The sequence below is a fragment of the Falco cherrug genome, chromosome 3 (assembly GCF_023634085.1).
Source record: "Falco cherrug isolate bFalChe1 chromosome 3, bFalChe1.pri, whole genome shotgun sequence".
In the NCBI taxonomy this organism is placed as follows: domain Eukaryota; kingdom Metazoa; phylum Chordata; class Aves; order Falconiformes; family Falconidae; genus Falco; species Falco cherrug.
Window position 1 is genome coordinate 113,084,638 of NC_073699.1, and position 19,998 is coordinate 113,104,635.

Below are 19,998 nucleotides of genomic sequence, written 5' to 3' on the forward strand. Positions count from 1 at the left end.
CAGTTTAACAGTCAGGAGTGCTGAAGGGTAGGGCTGATGTGACTTTGCTTGAAGCCACATTAAATCAGTGGCAGAACTGCTCCCTGGATTACTGTCACTGCGCTGACTGGTAGATCTTGTGCTCTTTCTCAAAGGCCTCGTCTTTACTCTGATTTCCTTTTCCGACTAAGGATTTTCCATTTTGTGCTCGCCTGTTTTGGCAACAACAATGTACTTGGTTGGGCTAGGTGCAGGGAGCGAGTGGGTGGCAGTAAAAACTTCCCTCTCAGTTACAAATCAGAGGGCTTTATTTTACAAAGAGCATGAGGAGGTTTGGGATTTATTTTGTTTTCAATCATTTCCCATATTTTTGGGGAGTAGTGAGTGGAAGTAACAGAGGAGGGATTTTCCTCCTTAGGTACTTCAGTGTGAACAGTGCCAGCTGAGCAGCATTGTAATGGCAGAGCAGAGTCCCTTTCTGCTCATAAAATCTGCTTGCATGGCTGAATATTGGAGAATGTTTTTGAAGAGGCAGTTAAATAGCAATTGTCTCTGAAGTGCATTTGCGGGGACTGCCAGTTCCCCCCCTTCGTGTCAGCTTTGCCACTTCTGACCTTTCTGTAACTTGAAGAACAAGCGAGTTACACCGAAAGCCCCATTGGCTGGGGAAGTAGTAAAATTTTGGAAGTTTCTGCAAGTCCTCTACTTAAAACTCATGCAAGGTGACAGTTCAAGGATGGTCTTAATTTCAGTCTTTTTTCCTGATTCTCCTTCAAGAATTGCAGCTGGGTTCTAGAAAGTCTTTAATGGAAGCGAGCAGGAATCCACGCGTGCTTTATTCACCCGGCTGCGCCGTGAATCGGTGCAGCTATAGCAGGATGTAACCGAAGCGCACTCGGCAGCGGGGCAGCGGCTGGAGAAGGGCCGCATCCCCTGCTCGGAGCGGCTCTCGGGGCAGCCCTGGCAGCGGTGGCCCCGGGCAGCCCTCCGCAGCGCGGCCGCGGGCGGTAACGGAGCTGCCTTCGCGGGGGGGGCGCGGCGGGGAGCGGGGAGGCCCGGGGGGTCCCGGCGGGCCGGCCCGGGGGCGGCGCGGCAGCAGCGGGTCCCGGCGGGTGACGCGCCCTTTCCCGGCGGGGCGGGGCGGGGCGGGGCCGGCTCCGGGCGCGCCGGCTCACGTGGCCGCCTGCGTCACGCCGCGCCTGGGCCAATGGGGACGCGGCGGCGCGCGCGCTGGCGGCCGGGGGCGGGGCGGTGCGTGGGCCCCTGCGCGCGGCTCCCGCGCCGGCGGGGTCAGGCGGCGGCGGCTGCGCGGGGCGGCGGGGCCGGGCCGGGATGGAGCGCGGCGCGGCGGCGCTGATCCGCGAGGGCTGGTTCCGGGAGACGTGCCGGCTGTGGCCGGGGCAGGCCATGTCGCTGCAGGTGGAGGAGCTGCTGCACCACCAGCGCTCCCGCTACCAGGAGATACTCGTCTTCCGCAGGTGCGGCGCGGCCGGGAGAGCGGCCAGGGGCGGCGGCGGTGGTGGTGGCGGCGGCGGCGGCGGCGGTGGTGGTGGTGGCGGCGGCAGTGGTGGCGGCGGGGGGGGCAGCGGCGCCATGCGGTGGGGCCTGGCGGCGCGGGGAGCGGCGGGGAGCGCGGCTGCGGGCGCGGGCCGGCTCCAACCCCGCTTCCCCGCTCTCCCCAGCACCACCTACGGCAACGTCCTGGTCCTGGACGGGGTGATCCAGTGCACGGAGCGGGACGAGTTCTCCTACCAGGAAATGATCGCCAACCTGCCGCTCTGCAGCCACCCCGACCCCCGCAAGGTGAGCGCTCCGCGGGGGGCCCCGGGGCCCGCAGACCGGCCGCTCCGGGCGCAGCCGCGCTGGGCAGGGCAGCGCGGGGGGCCCGGCGCCGGGGCAGGGGCTCCCGCGGGGCTGCCGGCCTCCCGCCGCCCCCGGCCCCGCCGCCCCCGAGCCCGGCCGGCTGACGCGGGCGCCCTGCCCGCTGCGCTCTCCCCGCAGGTGCTGATCATCGGCGGCGGCGACGGCGGAGTGCTGCGGGAGGTGGTGAAGCACCCGGCCGTGGAGTCGGTGGTGCAGTGCGAGATCGATGAGGTGCGTTGGGCTGCGCGGGGCGCCCGGGGACGCCGGCGGGACTCACCTGCTGCCCCGCGCCAGCGGCCGGTGCCTGCGCTGCCCGCCCCGCTGCGGGACACTGACAGCGCCACCTCCGCGCCTGGCCGGTCATCTACGTGGCAGCTGGCGGCCTCCCCCATGCGCTGCCTGCCCCGCACGGACGGCAGAGGCGCTTACCGGCCGGCGCGGCCACCTCGGGATCGGGATCGCTGTGGCTCGCGGAGGTGCTGCTCTTCCCTGCCCCCCCCGCAGAACAGAGCTGCTCCTGCCAGGGAAGGGTGGCCGCGCTGTTAAGCAGCCTCCTGTGACCGAAAGCAGGAAACAAGCCATGGGGGGGGGGGGGGGGGAAGGTTGATTCTGCGATAGGTGGGCCGGTTCTCCTCCCCTCCGTCGGTTTGTTCTGATGTTTAATTTCTAAGAAAGCTTTGCTGTCTCCTCAGAGTGAGGCAGCGCAGAATGGGAAGCGCTGCTCTGTGAGCCTGTGTACTCTGCCAAGCTAAGTAGGCATATGTGCCTGGTTCTGAACAAGCGCTGCCTGACACCAGCGTATTTTTTTGTCTCTGCCAGCTGTGAGAAGCTTGTAGTGTCCAGTACGCTCGCAGGCCCAGGGCAGCGGCTGTCTAACTAGTTTAAGAGAAAACTGTGTCTTATTGGGGGGATCGATGTAACAGCTATAGAGCAGAGGTGGGGATCTTTCTCACTTTGCATCCAGAAACCTGCTGGTATGGGTTTATTTAGGAAGGAGGAAAAAAAAAAAAAAGTCTTCAGTTGAGATCACCTCTACAAGTGATGTCCGCCAGGAAAAGGAGCAGAGAGCAGTCAGATCTGCAGCCGTATTCTCTTAGTTCCTCAGGGAGCTTTTGAAGCTCCAAGTTCTTCTTGTTGAGTTTGGCAAGGACAGACCAACAGTGTCACTGAACCCTGAGGCTGTAGGAAGGGGCTGAGTGTAGCTTGTTGGCTGAAGATGCTGACAGCTCTTGAGGATCTAGCTAGCGAGTCGGATTTGTGCTGAAGGCATGGAAGGAAATGACTCACTGTGCTGTTCTTTCAGCTGCAGCTGCACAGTAGCCTGCAGAGTAGCTCCTTGCAGCCCCCCTGCTGACCCACTTGTGCTCTCTGTGTTGCAGGATGTGATCCAGGTGTCAAAGAAATACCTCCCAGGGATGGCAGTGGGGTATTCCAGTGCTAAGCTGACCTTGCATGTGGGAGACGGTTTTGAGTTTATGAAACAAAATCAAGAAGCCTTTGATGTGATTATCACAGACTCGTCTGACCCCATGGGTAAGAATTCTGGCCATAAAAGGGCACTGCTTTCCACACTCCTTTTCTCTTCTGCCTACCTCTTGGAAGCAACGCCAGCTTGCCCAGGCTCCTTTCAAGTGAAAAGACTGTCACTGACTTGGCTCTTTTGGTAGAGAGCAGGATGAAGACCAGAAAATTGTATTAGCAAGGCTTCAAGCCAGCTGTCATGTTTTTCTCCTCAAAATTCAACTCCAGCAGCTATTGCTTCTGGCAGAGAGTTGACCCTCGAATCCAGCAGTCCCATGGGGAAATACAGAACCATGCTGGCAAAGGCGGCTTTGCCCGTGTGCCTGCTAATGAAGCAGTGCCCCACACGCGGTTGGTGTAGCTACCTAGCCTAAAGATGGCTGTAGTGAGGTTGCTGTATTTCCAAAGGGGAAAACCCAAGTAGAGAGGGACCAAATGTACTTACGGTGCCTCGTTTTAGGGACCTAAGAGCGAGCACCTGAGTCACCTTCGCTCTTGCTGTAGACAACACATGGAAGGGCATCTCTAAAAGGCAGTTTGGAGCACTTTCTTTGGTCAAGGTCTTGGGCTCACTATTGAGTAAAGCTAAAATGGTCATGGTTTTGCTGTGCTAGGTGCAGGCTGGGCTTCACCCAGGGTCAAAACTTTTTTACTTCTGGATCGTCTCCAACATTTGTGATCACCAAAAAGCCATTTGAAATGTCACTTTTCCAGTGCAGTCCCTGTGCAGTCTGGGCATTCAGGAAACTCTCGGAAACCTGCTGTCTTAATCTCTCTCTAGACATGATTCTTTACTTACTTTTCTCCCAGGTCCTGCAGAAAGCTTATTCAAAGAATCTTACTACCAGCTGATGAAGACAGCCCTGCGTGAAGATGGGATTCTTTGCTGCCAAGGTGAGGACTCTGTCTCTGGGCAGAGGCTGATGCCAAAGCATTGCATGCAAAGTGTGAGGCACAAAGGGGACTCTTCTTGGGGAGACATGATGTAGGGAGTGAAATCCATTTCAGCTCATGGGTACAGGAGCGTTTTTGATCTGTATACATCAACTTGTTAACTGCTGGGCTGTGCTTAGTAAAACTGGCATAAGGGTCTTATCTTGCCTTTGAAACCGCATGAGCTGTGCGGAGTAGAGCAGGTTTGGACTTGGAACCACTGTTAACCAGGCACAGGCCTGTGCAGAGAAGGGCAGCTCTCGTTCTGCATCCTGTCTCCCTTTCTCCCCATAGGTGAGTGCCAGTGGCTGCACCTGGATCTCATTAAGGAGATGCGTCAGTTTTGCAAGTCTCTGTTCCCTGTTGTGGAATACGCCTATTGCACCATCCCCACGTATCCCAGTGGGCAGATTGGCTTCATGCTCTGCAGCAAGAACCCGGTAAGTTTCAGGCACCTGAAGTGCCCTTTTCCACTCTCTGAAAGCACCCGCAGAGCCTCAGGCTGTCTCTTAGAGAGCCTGAGCTGTGGCACTGCGCTTGGCCAGCTGTGGGGCCTCTGGACTTGTGCTGGGCCCCAGCTCTGCCCGCCCAGCGCCCCTGAGCGCGTGCACCTTGCTCAGAGCCGAGTCAAGTGCGGAACTGACCAGCAGTGTGTACCCAGTGCCTTAGGAAAGGGCATTGCTTTCTCTCTAGTACAACGGCCTTGGAAGGGAGGAAGCCACTACCAATTTCCAGAGCCTGTTAAGGCTTTGACTTACTGATGCTGGCTGTTTATAAAGCAGGCACCTGCTTGGTAAGAATCACCTTGCAACTGGTAATCTGCTTGTACAGAGGCCTCCAGGTGACAGTCAGTGTTAGGATGCGGGATGGTGACTGTGTCAGACCACGGAGGTCCGCTCTCTTCCCAGTCTGCTGCACTACAGCCAACCTAATGCAACTGCCACACTGGTTTAGGGAGCCAGCAGCGCTGCTGCTGTATTGGATGCGTATCTGGGGCACTGGCAGCATGCACTGTGCCTGACTTAATGCAGGCACAGGTTCTGCTCTGAAGAGCAAAAAAAGCCTTGCTTCTTAGATGCTTGGGCACAATCTGACAGCTTAATCTGGCACGTGGCTCGCACACAGCCTGACCTCATACACTGACATCTGTGAATAAGGGCTGGTCACACGAGGTACGGAGTGTAAACTCCAGCCCTTGGGGCTGGAGCTGTGCAGAGCCTTTGACCTCAGAGGACAGAGTCATCTTTTCCTGCAAGTCCACTTGGTTCTCTGCCATGAATCGGGATGCCTTTTGCTTGTACCAAAAAGCTACATTATAGAGCTACCTGGCTTTTTTTTGCAGAACACAAATTTCCGGGAGCCTGTGCAGCAGCTCTCACAGCAACAGGTAGAGGAGAGGAGTCTGAAATACTACAACTCAGACATTCATCGGGCAGCTTTCATTCTGCCAGAGTTTGCACGGAAGGTAAGCAAGGCTGTGCTGTTATTCCTTCATCAAGGATGAGGTATGGCTTTTCCTTGGCAGGAGCGGGAGCGTACAGGACTGAGGATTTCCTGCAGCCCTAAAGGCTTCTGTGGGCAAGTTGGAGCAGGACAGCATTTTGTATGACGTAGCAGAGTATGATTCAGTCTGGGAAGACTGGTGTTCAGTTTGGAACTGTTCTTTGGGTTGATGTCCCATGCCTTGATAGCAGATGACTCCTACTTCACCTTCCAAAGCCAAGTCCGAGAGCCTGCAGAACTGGCGTTTCCCACTGGAAAGCTCCAAAAGTCTTAGATAAAACATGGTTGTGGTTTCTAGCACAAACTAGGTGGTAGAAGAAAGGATGCTGTAGCGTAGCTAAGGCTGCCTTCTTGAAGGATAGTCTATATTTCTGCATCATTCCATCATCTAGCTGGGTTGCAGCTGCACGTTCCAGAAAAAATCCTCCTTTGAGTGTCCTAGGGACGCAGGCAAATGCCCTGGTTGTGTCTGAGCTGTACTTCTGTTGAGGACTGGTAGAGCTGCAGCAGGTCTGGCCTGACACTTTTTTGTCTTTGGCTGTCTCCAGGCCCTGAGTGATGTGTGAGACTGAGAAGCTGCTTCCTTCCCTCAAGTTGGACCCTGAGATCGTCAGTGATGTGGTTGGGACCTTCCCAGCAGACTGCAGATTTGCTCTCCACTATGTGGGATTGTTTAACCCTTTGCCATCCAACATTCCCTTTGATGTGTTAAAGATGATGGGGCGTAAGCCAGATAAGACTATTGAAAAGGTCCAGTGACTTATTGCGTGAGGTGAAAACTGTTCTTTCCAGGGCTGGAAACATAAGAGGTCTTCTTCCTTTCTTTCCTCCCTGCACCCATTCTAAATTCTCCCCTCCCTGTGCCCCCCCATCCCACCTCCACCCCCTACAACTGACATGATGTATTTATAACTGAGACTTATTTCTGTCTGGTGATCTTCTGAAACCTGGGAAGAGTCCAGAAGGGTCACTGACTCAGCCTTAAGCACAGAGAGCGAGAGCTTTGTGGGCAGCAAAGTTAGCTTGCTCTCTCCTAATAGGAGCTCCCTGCTGCTGAGACGTTTCGACTGGTAACGGGTCTGAGCCTTCATGTCCCACTGCCCTTCTGCAACACCTGCACTGTTCTGCAGCACAGTCAGAGAAGTCACAGTGCAAACTGTTGCCATTCACAATAGGTCTCCCTCCAACCCTGATGGAGTAGCAGTATTAAACACCAGCCAGGCAGGCTGGCAGCAGTCTTGTGGCTTTTTTTTAAAAAAAAAAAAAAAAATTGGTTGGAAACAGAAGTGCTGAGGTACTAACAGACTGACTCCTGTTCTTACCTCTGCCATCAAGAATGGTTCCAAAGAATGTTTATCAATATGGTGATAGGCGCTTTATATATATAAATATAAATATATATATATAAAAAACAAACCTTAGATCCATTGCCTGCTGTTAAGTACTGATGTTGGGGAGTCGGTTGTGCTGACAGATCTCTCATCTCAGTCATGCTGAGATGCCTCAGGCCTGGGTACTTGCTAGTCCTTAGGAGGCATCATTATTTCTAATGCTGCCCCCAGAATCCCCAGATGCGTAAGTTGTTTTTCATTGTACTCTGTTGTGAGATGGATCTGCCTCCACTTCTTTACTTCTGTTTTAAAGACCGTGTACCAGCACTGTGCAGTGGGTACCTTCCCAGCACAGCCACTGTGCGGTTGTCACTCCCTTGCAATCAATTAAACACTCGGCTCTGGTTAAGGTGACATCAGTGTGGGTCGGTGTGCTTCTTTGGGGGGCAGAGTGTGGGGGTGGAAACAGAGATCCTGAACGTTTGTTGTGCTTGTCAGAAGACATCCAGGGGCGCTCTGTAGTTGGTCTGACTTCCTCTCTCCCTTGTCTCTAGGAGTGACAAGTTATCACCAAAAAAATGCTCTGAAGAGTGATCCCATTGCATGTTCTGTATTGTAACCTGACTGCCAAATAGCCCCAGCTTCTGTTATCCTCACTGCTGCAGAAGTCAGCACCTTCTATCCAAGCTGTTCTCTAGTCCAAGTGCTGCCTCTGGTACACCTTTCCAAGCTGTTCTCTAGCCGCCCATCCTCCCTGCTAGCATCACATAATGCCTGTCAGTCACTGGGTTGCGCCATTGTGGCTCAGGATCTGGAGCAGGTCCTGGGCTCAGGCTGAACAGGCTGGAAGGCTCGCTAGGTGGCATCAGAAGAAGACAAAACAGCTCCTGAGGGAGGCTTTCGGGCTTCCTAAGAGAAGAGAAGACCAGAAGGTGCGGACTTTTGCAAAGATTGGGTTGAGCTTTACCATAATCGTGGCTCTACAAACAGCATAGGTGGTGCAGCCACTGCGTGCCTGCAGCGAGGGACTTCTGTGGTGTCAGTACCAAGCCTCCTACTTTCTCCCCTTTGTGATGAGGCTTATCACTTCTTTCCCAATGCTACTACCACTATCAGTACAGTATACAGCTGCTTTGTGGTTGTAAGGGTTTGCAAAGCATTGCTAAGCTGCAGAGCTGACTTCGGATCTCCTTTGTATTCTTATGTTGAAAAGATTACGCCCAGTTTGTCTCTTTAATTATCTGGGTAACTCTCTCCTTTCTCCCACAGCTACTGGTTAGCTAGGGCTGTTGACACATTTCCATTGCTCAACTCTTTTATTTTTATTATAAAAAGCAAATCAGTAATGGAGGCTGGTTCTAGCTACTCCTAGGAATGGGGGCCTGAACCCCATTCGGCCCTTCATCCTTGACAGAAAACTACCTCTGGCACTTTCTCTCCCCTGGAATGGGAATTGAGACCAGGACTGTAGTCCAGGAAGGCCTTAGAGCAGCTGCCAACTAGTAAAGGAACAAGTTCAAGCCTTCCACCTGCCCTTGGTGGGTACAACAATGCCCAAGAGGAAAAGAACTTCCTCCAACCTGTTTCTAGCCTCCACGTAGCTAATTATTCCTTCTGTTTCTCTGAGCTCTCTCCAAATTTGTAAGTTCAGCAAGTGGCCAGTGATGAGAGCAGGAGACAAGGCTGTTTGCCATCCAAGTCGCACATACCCTGTCTGTAAGGTCCTGTATATCGTTTCCAAGTCATTCCAAATCACTGTTTTTTACAGGAGGTTTCAAGTAACTTTGGTGTTTTGCAACAGGTGAAGACAGATCAGTGCCTGAATCAAGCACTCAGTAAGGTGCAGCAAGAGAAGGAGCAAGAGTTTGTGCATCTATAGCTAGTTCCATCTCAGCAGCTCCAAGCGCTTCAGGACTGCTAAAACTCACGCGAGCGCAGAGAGCTGCCACAAAGTCTACGTGCCATTTAAGCTGCTGGAATGGTACTTGGCATGGCAGCCATCGGTCAGGCAATTGTATCTACAGATTGATTATCCTTTCCATAAATGTATGTCTGAGGTGTTAACACTGCAGGATGCTGTGGCCAAGGCCAGTGGGGATTGAAATGAGACTGGCAATTTGAGTAATGCCCAACAGGAGAAAACTAGCAGGGAGAAAACTTGTATAGAACTGAGCATTCAAAAGCAATCTTTGCAGTGTCTCCAGGTGGGCAACTAAACACTTGAGTAACTTCTTTGGAGTTTGAGCTGGCTTTTGCCCAAGGCTAGTCAAGCAAAGCTGTTCATAAGCAAAGATCCACGAAGATGATGTTTGTCTAGACATGCTGCAGTCATGTTCCAGCATCTTATTAAGCTGGGAGCATATGAACAGGCATAGGCTTTGTCCCAAGTTCAGTACAATGTAATATCAGGCAGAGCAGGTGGAGACAAGCGAGGGAACAGAGCCTGATGGGCTTTAGCACATCAATTGCTTAAGCCTCTTGGCGCCTTTTGAACTGTGTCAGACTCCCTGCTCTGGGCTTTACACATTGAGCTAACTCAATTTTTAGAAGTTCAGAAAAGAGCTTAAAAAAATTAAGAGAAATCTCTTGCCTGTATCTCTTGAGCCCTTTCAGCCAGTTAATTGGCATGAGTGTCATATTCATCCAGAGCTAATGTTATTGAGGCCTGGCTGAATTATTGATGGAGCTTGGCTGGAGCAAGAGACTTGCTAAAGTAAGATTGATAATTCAACTTTCATCAGAGAACAGCAGCCTCAGTAAGCAAACAGAAAAGTAGTAACAAGGGCCACCAAGTTCAGGGAGAGGAAAGTTCCTTTGATAAAATGCATGGGGAACAAGAGGGAAAAGTGTGGACAGAAGTGTGAAACAGCAGCTCAGATCTAGCCAAAGCGTCAGACAAAATGTTAGAAGTAAGATGAAAAATTGTAACAGAGTTAAATACTGAGAAGCCCAGGTGATGCTCTTTTCTGGTCATGTATAGGCTGGAGTTAAGTGCTTTTAAAAAATGCAAAAGGTGAGGAATTGGAGCCAGGGAGTCTCAGTTATAGTAGAGTGATGTGTGTAACAGGTAAAGACTGGAGGGGGGTTATTCCACATGTTTGGGATCTCAGCAGCAGGCCTTGCAGGGATGCGGGTGGTGAGGCTGGAGGGGAGGGCTGACCAGAGTGGGGACCCTGCAGGAGGGGGCTACCCCCTCCTTGGTACTGAACGGCTGCTGCAGCAGCCCACGGCTGGGCATCCCTGGGAAGGAGTTTGCCAGGGCTAAGGGCAAGATAATGTGTGCAATGACCCTGCGTGTGTTTCATCCTCCTTCAGCTGTAGGAGAGGAGTAGGCAGAACCCCACACTATCTGGAGCGTGTGAATTCCTGTTTAAAGCTCTCCCAGCTGAGCAGTCCCTTCTGCGGTGCTGGCAGTCTCACAGTCCCGTGTGTTAACATCCCTGGTGAGCTCTTTCTGACTGAATTCCCACAAGACACAGTGCATGTGCAGTCCCTCAGGATATCCAAATGGTAAAGAAACATTCCTGTCCAAGTCTTGTCCAGCCAATCTTGCCACCAACAGGGTGAGTCTGGTGTAACAGAGGTCAGTTTACATGTCAGCAGGCATCCTCGGCCTGCTTCACCACCTGAAATGCCTCCTACTTGGAGCTGGGTGACACATTTTCAGTGGAAAATAGAGGTGTTTTGAAACAGAAGTGTTTCATAGCAAGTAGTTATTTCTGAGGATGATTTTTGGTGGAATAACTGAAATGTTTGACTTTGCATGCATTTTGAAATAACAAAAGGTTTTGAGCGTACCACTGAATCATGCTCACCCTCGCTTCATCCTCCTGCAGCCCCTTTGGGGTCGACAGACAGAGCAGGCGGCACAACTCCCCCAGCTTCACCTCCCCAGAGAGCTTAACAGGCTTGTAGTCGTGCGTGCTCCGACAGCAGCATCCCTGCGGTACTCCCCTCCTCCTCCCTGCACCTGCTCTGCAGCTCTGATCAGGGATGAGTGGGAGCAGTAGCTCCAGCCCACGCACACGCAGTCTCTTCCCTGGGTTTGTTAGATTAGTGCCAATGAAAAGCCGTGGCTGGAACAGCCACCTGCATGCTGCTTGGAGGCCCCTGGGGAGCACAGCGCGAGGGAATACTGCAGGCCTGGCCTGATAAATGAGCTGTGATTTCAGGCCCATGAACAAATTGGTTTCCCCTTCCAGGAAGGCTCACAACTGTCAGCTGACTATTGCTTTATTTATTGCATTGACCTTTGCAACTAGGGACTCTTGAGGGCAGAGAGAAAGGGTTCCAGTGACAGGAAAGCAGCAGCATTTGAAGCCTGCCTTCAGCTGCGGCTGAGCACCTCACCTTTGGGAACCAGACTTTGTTTGGGAAGCCTGATGCAATTCTGCTATTTGTTTCAAGGCACGGTGATCTGAACCCAGACCAGGCAACAAACGGGTAGACAATGGCAAATATCCAGGCCATAGAGGAAAGCAACTGAGAAATTCATCTCGTTCCTTAATGTGGCATTTGGTGCCAGACATAGTCTTAGCTTTTGTATTCCAGCAATGCCCAGTCTTTGCTGCTGTGCAGATGCACTGAGGAGAGGTCAGAGACCTCTTTCTTGAAAGATAAAACCTCTCCCGTTGCATGTTGCTTGTGCACCCTTAACCACAAAAAGGTGGAGGTTGTCCTATGTGACTGTGGAAGCATATTCTGCTGTACTTCTGAACCCACTCTGCATCTCTGCTGAAGCCGTGCTGTCAGACAAAATCATTCAATAGCCAGGTCTTTTCAAGTTACTGTATGCTGAGTTTCCTTCTGGAGGATCCCCACCCTTACCATGCTCCCACGGACATGCTGATTTCAGGTAGATCCACCCTCACTGTAAAGGGGTAGAAACCCACTCAGACCATGTGCGACTCCGCACAGAGAGAGCGTCATGGAAGAAGACTTATAAAGCAGTGAGTGAGAAAACAGAGAAAGTGTAAGAGGAAATCAAGGAAAGAATTGTCAGGAGTGTTCACTCCTCCAAGGAAAAAACTTTAGCCTTTCCTGTACAGTGACAAGAGTTGGCAAAAAAAAAAAAATTGGGGCATTCTCAAAGGTCAGACAGCCAATGCGACAGGGAATAGGGAACAGTAGGAATGAAGAACAATCCTGGTGCTCTATGTTGAACTTTTTCCAGTTACTGAAAAGAGCAAATTTTTTACCAGTTATTTTATTTCCTTTGGAGAATGAGATGGTGCTGTAGCCTATGGTGAGGAGATGGTCAGCAGTGGTGGTAGCAGAACCAGCAGGGTCTCTGCAAAGGGGCCAGAGAACCAGAGTCTGAGGAGGACAGACCAATGTAGGGGGAGCAGCAGAGGGAATGTGAGGAAAGGGAAGGGCACTAGGGGAGATGGAGGAATCTGGAAAAGAGGTGTCTGGTATTGAGGGATGCTGTAGCAGGGCTTGGATGGAACTTGTTTGGATGTAGAGATTGAGTCCTGCTGTGGGCACTGAAGTGTAAGTGCTTTGATGTGTCCCTGTTCCCCTCGCTCCCAGCTGGGGGGAGAGACCCTGCCTTGCCCAGGCTCGAAGTACAGGTTTTTGCTGCGCTGCGCTCATCAGCAGGGCCACAGGTCTGGTGCTGGTGTATCTGGATGGAAACTCTCCAAAGACAACCCCCTCAGGCGGTAACAATTATTTTATTACTGCCCTTTAATCCCAGGACAGACTGGTCACTGTTTACACCCCTGTGGGCCTCCCCAGAAGCTGATCTCTGGCTCAGCACATCATCCCTTTTCTAGTAGAAGAGCACTGTCATACTTGTGACCCCCTTCACTCAATGAAGTGTTATAGGAATCAGCCTGTTCAGAAAGCAAAGCTGCAGACAAAACCGTATTTATTAGAACAAGCAGTTTGGTTAGACCAGATGGCCCCCAGCATGGAGACCTACCTGCACTGCTGCTGCTGTCTGTCTAGCTTTTGGGCTAGTAGCCCATGAGGTTTAGTCCTGCCTTGTAACCAGCGGTATGGGATTCACCTTCTGCCTGCCTCTCAGCCCAGGCACGTCTCACACTCACAGATACCTACCCTTCGTTCCTCTTGAGCAACCAAGTGTGCTTTCTCCATTTGCTATTCTCCCACTTTCACCTCTGCCGGAGCAAATCGGCTGCGGGTCATTTGGCAAGTCCCTGCGATTTGTCTGCTTGCTGAAGCCTGGTGCTTCAGTGCTCTCTGCCTCGAGCCTCAGGCTGGCTGGGAAGTGTTTGACAGAATCCATTACACAGGGCTAACACAGCAGTTCTGATAAACTAGCAAGATCGGTTTTAAAGGAAATAGATAATGTTTCATCTGAAAACGGTGCATGGAAGCCAGCTCTCACAAGGGCAGGGGCGAAGGCGGTGAGAAACAATGAGGTTACAGAGTTTTCTGAGGAAAACTCATTTCTAGAAATTGCCAGATTGTCACCTTTCCCCACAAGTCCATATGAGTCAGAAAAGGTTTTTTCTTTGTATCTTTCAGTGAGGGAATCCAGCGTTTCTTTTCAAACTTGTGTGGAAGCGATGGCACCTTATCCCTCAAGAGCATCCAGGGTGGTGTAACTGGCATTAAGAGCTGGACTATTTGCAGGCAAAGCTTCATGGTACTGTTTCCAGAAACTGTGATGCTTGTAAGCAGTAAAAGTGGGGAACAGGTTTTCCTGCCTTCTGTTCTTAGTTCTGCCACAGCATCCGCCTGGCCAAGTCACCTCCCTGTGGGTTTTTTTAATGTGCTAAATTAGGATAACAATTTACCTTTTGTCTGTCATTTGTTGTTGGGGTCAGAAGAGGACTTGCCCTGAGGAGAGTGCTTCTGGGGAAAGGGCTAGTGGTCTGCCTCTGCATCTCAGGGGCATGTGACGGTGGGTGCCATCCCCACGGTGACAGGGACGATGCAAAGTAGCTCACAGTGCTCAGTAACACCTTCTGCTGGCCCACGAACCAATCTCACCGGTGGGACAGCCTTTTGGGCAAAGGGAGAAGCATTAACAACTGCTGACCAGAGATCAGAAATGGTAGGAACTTGCTCCAAGCAGCCTGCGGTCAGTGCCAGCATACCATGAGCCTTTTTCTGAAGCCTCACTGAGCAGAACTGCTTCAGCTTTGACCAGCCAGTACTTTGTTTTCCCTTTAATACTTTTAAACCCAACATCTCCAAGTCAGGATTCATTCTGTTGATACACCTCTGGGAAGGGTTCAAGATGTATTGAAACAATACTAGGAACAAAACCCAGTAATCCCCAACTGGCTTCCAGGTAGTCTTACGTAGATTTGCAAGACAGATTATATTACCACATAGCTGCAGCCTGTGTCCCCATGTTACCGTATAGGGAAAGCCAGGCATATTGGCATTCCACAGTGAGATGCGTCACTGGATGCAGAGATCCAGATCCAAACACCCCTAGAGTCTGGAGCTGTTCCGACACACAGGCTGAGAGTCCAAGCCCATACCTAACTACTGATGGCCAGAAGTTTTACCTCTTCCCTCTGAATCATCCAGCGTTGGCCAGAGGTTTGTGCAAGCTGGTGGCCTATTCTGTCCAACATTATATTCCCAAACAGAATTCAGCTAACTAGGAGAGACGCAAATAGTGCCTACAATTTCTCCGAGTGAAGAAACAGCATGTTACTGGAGAGTCCCAAACCTTTGCTTCCTTAGTCTCTATAGGTCTGGCACATGGAAAGCCCAGAGGCACTGAAGTATCCCACTCAAGCAGCCAAGTGTTAACAACCTCTCCAAAGTCTAATTTGCCTTTGATATAGACTTAATTGTTTGCGTCACCCACTGGGCTAGGGGGAGGGCTATAAAAGGGGCTGCAGCCATTGTCTGAGGCAGAAGAGAGCCCAGGAACAGCTCTCTCTCCCAGTCTTCCTCATTCAGCATAGTCACAGCCTGTACATCATGCAGCTGGTGGCCAGCCTGGCGTCTGTTCTGCTGCTGGTGTGGAGCGTGAGAGCCACTGCACTGCCTGGAGAAGAGAGACTCGCAATACAGAACACTAGGGTGAGTATAATGCACCCTGTGCAGGAGCTGGGTGAGGTGGGAGCATGCAGAAGCAGGCTGGAGCCAGGGGAGGGGGTAATAGGGGCAATTCGGTGTTACCTGATGCAAACAACTCTGTCACCCCCCTATATTCCAAGGCTTCACACACTGCTGAAGCACAGGATATTACTACATCTTACTAGCCAGTTTATTTCGGAAAGGTACCAGGGCAGATGCCAGAGACCTGCAAAAGTGGAGTCTGTGCTAAGCAAAAACTGCTAAAAAGAACAGAGCAGAGGGAAAAGGAGAAAAAAATACTGCTGAAAGGGTACAGCATGAGAGAATAAAGCAGAGTACTAGGGAGGGAAAGAAAAGATACGTAATTGGTAAAATGATCAAGGGAGATGATATTTTAAATAGGACTCATGGGAAGGACAACTGTTTAAAAGATGGGTTCAGTAGGAAAGTAACAGAGGAATAATAAATGAAGTAATTATATCAGAATAAAATTGCTTTTTCCAGAGTAGTATTCACAAGGGGAGTTATACTGACATAGTTCTGCTAGAATAATTACACTCCGAACCAGCACAGCTCTGTGCAGTGGCAGAACTTATTATAGCAATATAATTATCCTACCAACTGGCAAAACTCTAGTATTATAATGGCTATAGCACTATAATAACTTTGTTTTGCTGGAATGTTTCCCTAAGAGGCCAAAGGGGTAGGAAGCAATAGCATAACATAATCACAAGCAAGCGTTCTGTTCTGCTTGTTCTCACCGTGCAGTTTTCTCACCTTCATGTTCCTTGCCATCCCTGATGTTCCTCTGAGCCGTGGTTAGTCGCCCCACACTACCAGTCCGGGTCACACTGTATCTGTACGGCTGCTGTTGTTTCAGTCCTGCAGAGGAGCTACCCAGAGAAGTGAAGGATCCCAGTGTTGGTTTCAAAGGCACTAACTTCTCCTTTGTGCGTATTCGCATTATTTTTTCTGTCTGAGCATTGGCTCCAGCTCATCCATCAGTGTCTTGCTGCTTCAGTAGTGGGCTCACATCCCATTAACAACTGGCTGCAAGAAAGAAGCGTACACAGTGTGAGGTGCTAGGGCTGGCATTCTGTTAGAGATCAGGGCTTCTGCAGCTGGCTGGGGTTAACCCTTCTGGGGATAACTAAACTTTCAGCTGTACATTCTTACGGTAACAAATCCAGTACCTAAAAAGTAAACTCTTTCTGGTGCAATTCCTAGCTGCTGGGGAAAAAAAGAAACAAGTTGTAGGGAATAAATTGGTAAACAAAGCCTTGGTAAACATTAATTCAAGTGTAATGACTCTTAGTCTTCTACATGCTGTTGCTTACTAAATAATGGTATAATTATAGTAGATAGGATTCTCTTTAGACCATTCTACAAACTGAAAAATTCTTAGATACTGATGAACCAATCGCTGTAGTCACCACTGCTATAACTCAGACAAATGTTTTAAGTACAAAGAATATAAGGATTTTAGAGATAAACCACCATAAAATGCATAACAATGCCAAGGAAAGCTGTGCGCATTCTGACGCACTGGTGGATGTAGCACAGGGAATTGAGCAGCTCCGGAGAGGTGTGCCGCAGCCCACCCCTGCTAAGATCTCTAGCTGCTGCCAAAGAGTCTGGATCTCTTGCAGCTCAGGAACAGCTAAGAGCAGAGGGGATGTTAGCAATGGATTAGTGCAGGGGAAGAGCTGCCTGGTTTCACTAACAGCCACAGCTGATGATGCATAAGGAATATCCTCTAACAGCAGGCTGAATTTTGCCTTTCCCACCCCTGGGTCTGAAGCTGCCGGTTCTGCTTGGAGCAGGTTATTTCAAAGCATAGCACTTACAGCCAGGAAGGAAGCTTACGAGGAAGACGTGACCCAGAGACATGCTTAGCTGGGTTCCCCAGTCCCAGTCCGTCTCCCAGAGGCTTAAGACACTTCTGTACTTGCAGCACAGGAGCAGGAATCAGGTCAGGCACAAACTGGCTTTTATCTTCTGCTACAAACACAGCATGTAATTTTTCTATGCCCGAGTTTCTCTTGTGTGGAAGCAGGGTTAGTTACTACTAACTAGAGCTTAGTAGAGCTAAGAAAGTGATTTAAAAATATCCATAAACATTCTGTAACTTAAACTCAAGGTACTTGCTGCTGCCTGGATTTATCCATTTTTTGAGATGCTTACCAAGTGGTCCTTAGCAAATGCTGGTGCTGACAGGGCCATTGGTCAAGCGCAGCAGTCCCAGCAGTTAACAGGGCATTTGTGAGAAGTGACATGCAAATGCACTTCCAAGATTCCCATCCGCGTGGGAAACGGGATCTGTCCCTGTCAAACCATCTATCCCAGCTTGCCCAGTACCAGCTGCCTCTGTTAGCACCAGTCACAGAGACCAGGAATTCTCGGGCAAGAGGTAATTCCTCAGATTTACTGCATGTTAAGTTAAGAGAAACAAGGTCATTCACAGCTTGTAACTGACGGAACCCCCCAAACCACAGGCTGCGCTCCTTTGTGGGCTGCCGTGGCAGAGGGACGGAGCTCAGCAACTCCTCTTCCATTCTACCTCCCCCCAAGGTCAAGCTGCTGAAATACAGGTTCTTGTGCTTGAAATACAATCTGCCTGTCTCCGTCAATTAAATATTTTGCTCCAGACACTTCGTGCATCCCTCTCACCTCCCACCCAGCCCTCTCCTTTGTTAGATTTCATTCTCTGCATATTATGGTGGGTTGCAGCCGCCAGTGTGCTGAATCTGACATCGCCCAGGACTCCGTGCCTCCTCCTGGCCTTCATGTGGCGGGCGCTGGGCAGGCAGAGCCGAGGAGGGAGCACTAGGAAGGAAGGCAGCTTGGCATTCATGGAAATTTAATTAGTGCAGGCAGCAAGGGATTTTACAGCCAATTCATGCCTATTTGTTAGCAGCTCTTTTGCAGTTAGCACATGGCATGCATGCCTGTCCGCCGCTGGCCGGCTGCGCTGGGCAGGGTGCGAGAAGGGAGGAGGGGTCCCTTGCAGCCCAGACCCCTCAGCCCTGGCACAGCTCTGCTGCAGGCAGGCACCGGCCCTGGGGAGGGGGTACGGGGGAGGCAGGGACATGGGAAGGGGCTGCATGGGGGGGTTGCACCATGCAGCATCCGCTGCCTTGACCGTGGGGGCCAGGCCTCTGTCCGTCACCTTCCCCTGCTGTGTGCCCACAGGAACAGAGCACAGCCCGGCGAGACGCCATCCTGAAGATGCTGGCGGGCCTGCTGGACAGCGTGGATGTGGGGCGCGAGGCGGCGTCCCCTGACGTTGAAGAGGAGGGCAAGCTGGAGGAGGAGCGGGCGGTGCTGGGGAGGCTCACCCAGCTATCACAGCGGGACCGCAAGGCCCCCTGCAAGAACTTCTTCTGGAAAACCTTCACCTCCTGCTAGTGCCACCCGGCCTGACCCCGCCGGGCCGCCTGCCCACCAACACCCTCCCCTTCCCTCAGCTGCCCGGCCCGTGAGCTCCCTCCCTTTTTTTCCTCACCCCTGACAATAAAGCATGGCGCCTCGGGACTGGTCTCCGCCTCTCTGTGCCCCGCTGGGCTGTGCAGGCCGAGTGTGGCCACACTGGGGATGGTGGGTGGGCTGAGCCGCTGGCTACTGGCGGCAGCCATTTTGTGGGGCTGCCATCTGGTGGGGCGCCCATGGTGGGCAGTGGCCATTTTGGAAAGGGCTTCGCGTCGGCGAGGCGTGCCTGTGGGTCTAAGGCTCTCTCCCCTGTCAGGAAGAGCTCCCTGGGGGCTGTCAGGGGCGCAGCCATCCTTAAGGCAGCTGCAGTTGCCCCCTCGGCCTCTGAGGAACCAGGTGGGTGTGCACATCCCCGCTGGGGGTGAGGCGAGGCCCAGGCCCTGGGCAGCAGGCGTGGTGCCGGGTGAGGAGGGCCCTCGGCGCCAGCCCCTGGCCAGGGTAAGGTAACGTGGCCACAGTTTGGAGAGGGCGGTTTGGTCCTGGGCATGTGGGAGAGCAGCTCCCTCTGCTCCTTTCCACACTGGCTGTGGCTTGGGGGTGGCTGAGCGAAGCACCCAGACAGCTCCGTGGGTGGGGGTGCAGGGGCATTGCTGGGGGGAGGGGAGGGGACATGTGCCCGCAGCCCGGCCTTGGCCACTTCTGGTTTACCAGCAGGTATCTCCAGAGCAGGTACTGGGGTGCTCGGGCGCTGCAGGAACTGGCTGAAATAAGCTGGCTGTGATCCCGGGCCAACAGCTCAGACTCTGCTCTGGTTCTCTCATGGTTTCTCGGTGTCTTCTCATCTTGTTTAAGAAACAAAGAAAAATTAAACACCTCATATCTGTTACTTACCTTATTGTGTGCCATTTGCTGGAGTCATAGGGCCTGTTGGATTTCTTATTTTGTTTTCTTTTTGTTGCTGAAGGGCTTTTTGAACCTTATTTTTAGAGGTGACAGGGCTTTTTGAACCTTATTTTTAGAGGTGACAGGTAATGTAGAGATAGGAATGGTAGACATGCTTGAGTTCACCATGGGTATTTCTAAAGGAGACTGCTGAGGCTTTGGTCTCTCATGCTGGCAAGAAAAAAAAAGGTATGAAATTCAGTTGCTCTATTTGCTTTAATTCTTAGTATTAACAGGTTGAGTTTCGGAGCTGTATTACATTGCTGGGAATGACCACACAAAATAGCAACTTCAGCTGTGTGTTGCTGAGCCTGTCTCAAAGGCCTGGCTGGCCACTGGTGAGAAGGTAGTTATTTGCAGTGGCTTACTTTTGAACCTTTACATTCTGTTTTTGGAGGTCAGTGACCATGAGGTTGCTCATCTCAACAGCAGCGTTTTGGATTAATCATCAGCCAGCCTGTTTTCTTACAGTTGAAGTAGCACT

General features: G+C 51.6%; 2 protein-coding genes across 3 annotated transcripts; both read left to right on the top strand.

Moving 5' to 3' along the window:
- The first annotated feature begins 1,229 nt into the window (after window positions 1-1,229).
- Window positions 1,230-7,544, top strand: SRM (spermidine synthase). The gene is made up of 8 exons (XM_055705786.1): window positions 1,230-1,457; window positions 1,662-1,782; window positions 1,981-2,073; window positions 3,222-3,375; window positions 4,174-4,257; window positions 4,591-4,736; window positions 5,639-5,761; window positions 6,348-7,544. The coding sequence occupies exons 1-8, from the start codon at window positions 1,312-1,314 to the stop codon at window positions 6,363-6,365; spliced, it is 885 nt and encodes a 294-aa protein (XP_055561761.1). The 5' UTR covers window positions 1,230-1,311; the 3' UTR covers window positions 6,366-7,544.
- A 7,419-nt stretch (window positions 7,545-14,963) lies between these two features.
- On the top strand, window positions 14,964-18,671 carry CORT (cortistatin). 2 transcript variants are annotated; one of them, XM_005437079.3, is made up of 2 exons: window positions 14,964-15,146; window positions 18,336-18,671. In XM_005437079.3, exons 1-2 carry the CDS (start codon window positions 15,045-15,047, stop codon window positions 18,549-18,551), a joined length of 318 nt encoding a protein of 105 aa, XP_005437136.1. In that variant the 5' UTR covers window positions 14,964-15,044; the 3' UTR covers window positions 18,552-18,671. The 2 variants fall into 2 exon arrangements, with proteins under 2 accessions (XP_005437136.1, XP_027658071.1); XM_027802270.2 differs by lacking the exon at window positions 14,964-15,146 and adding an exon at window positions 16,740-17,115.
- Window positions 18,672-19,998: the final 1,327 nt, after the last annotated feature.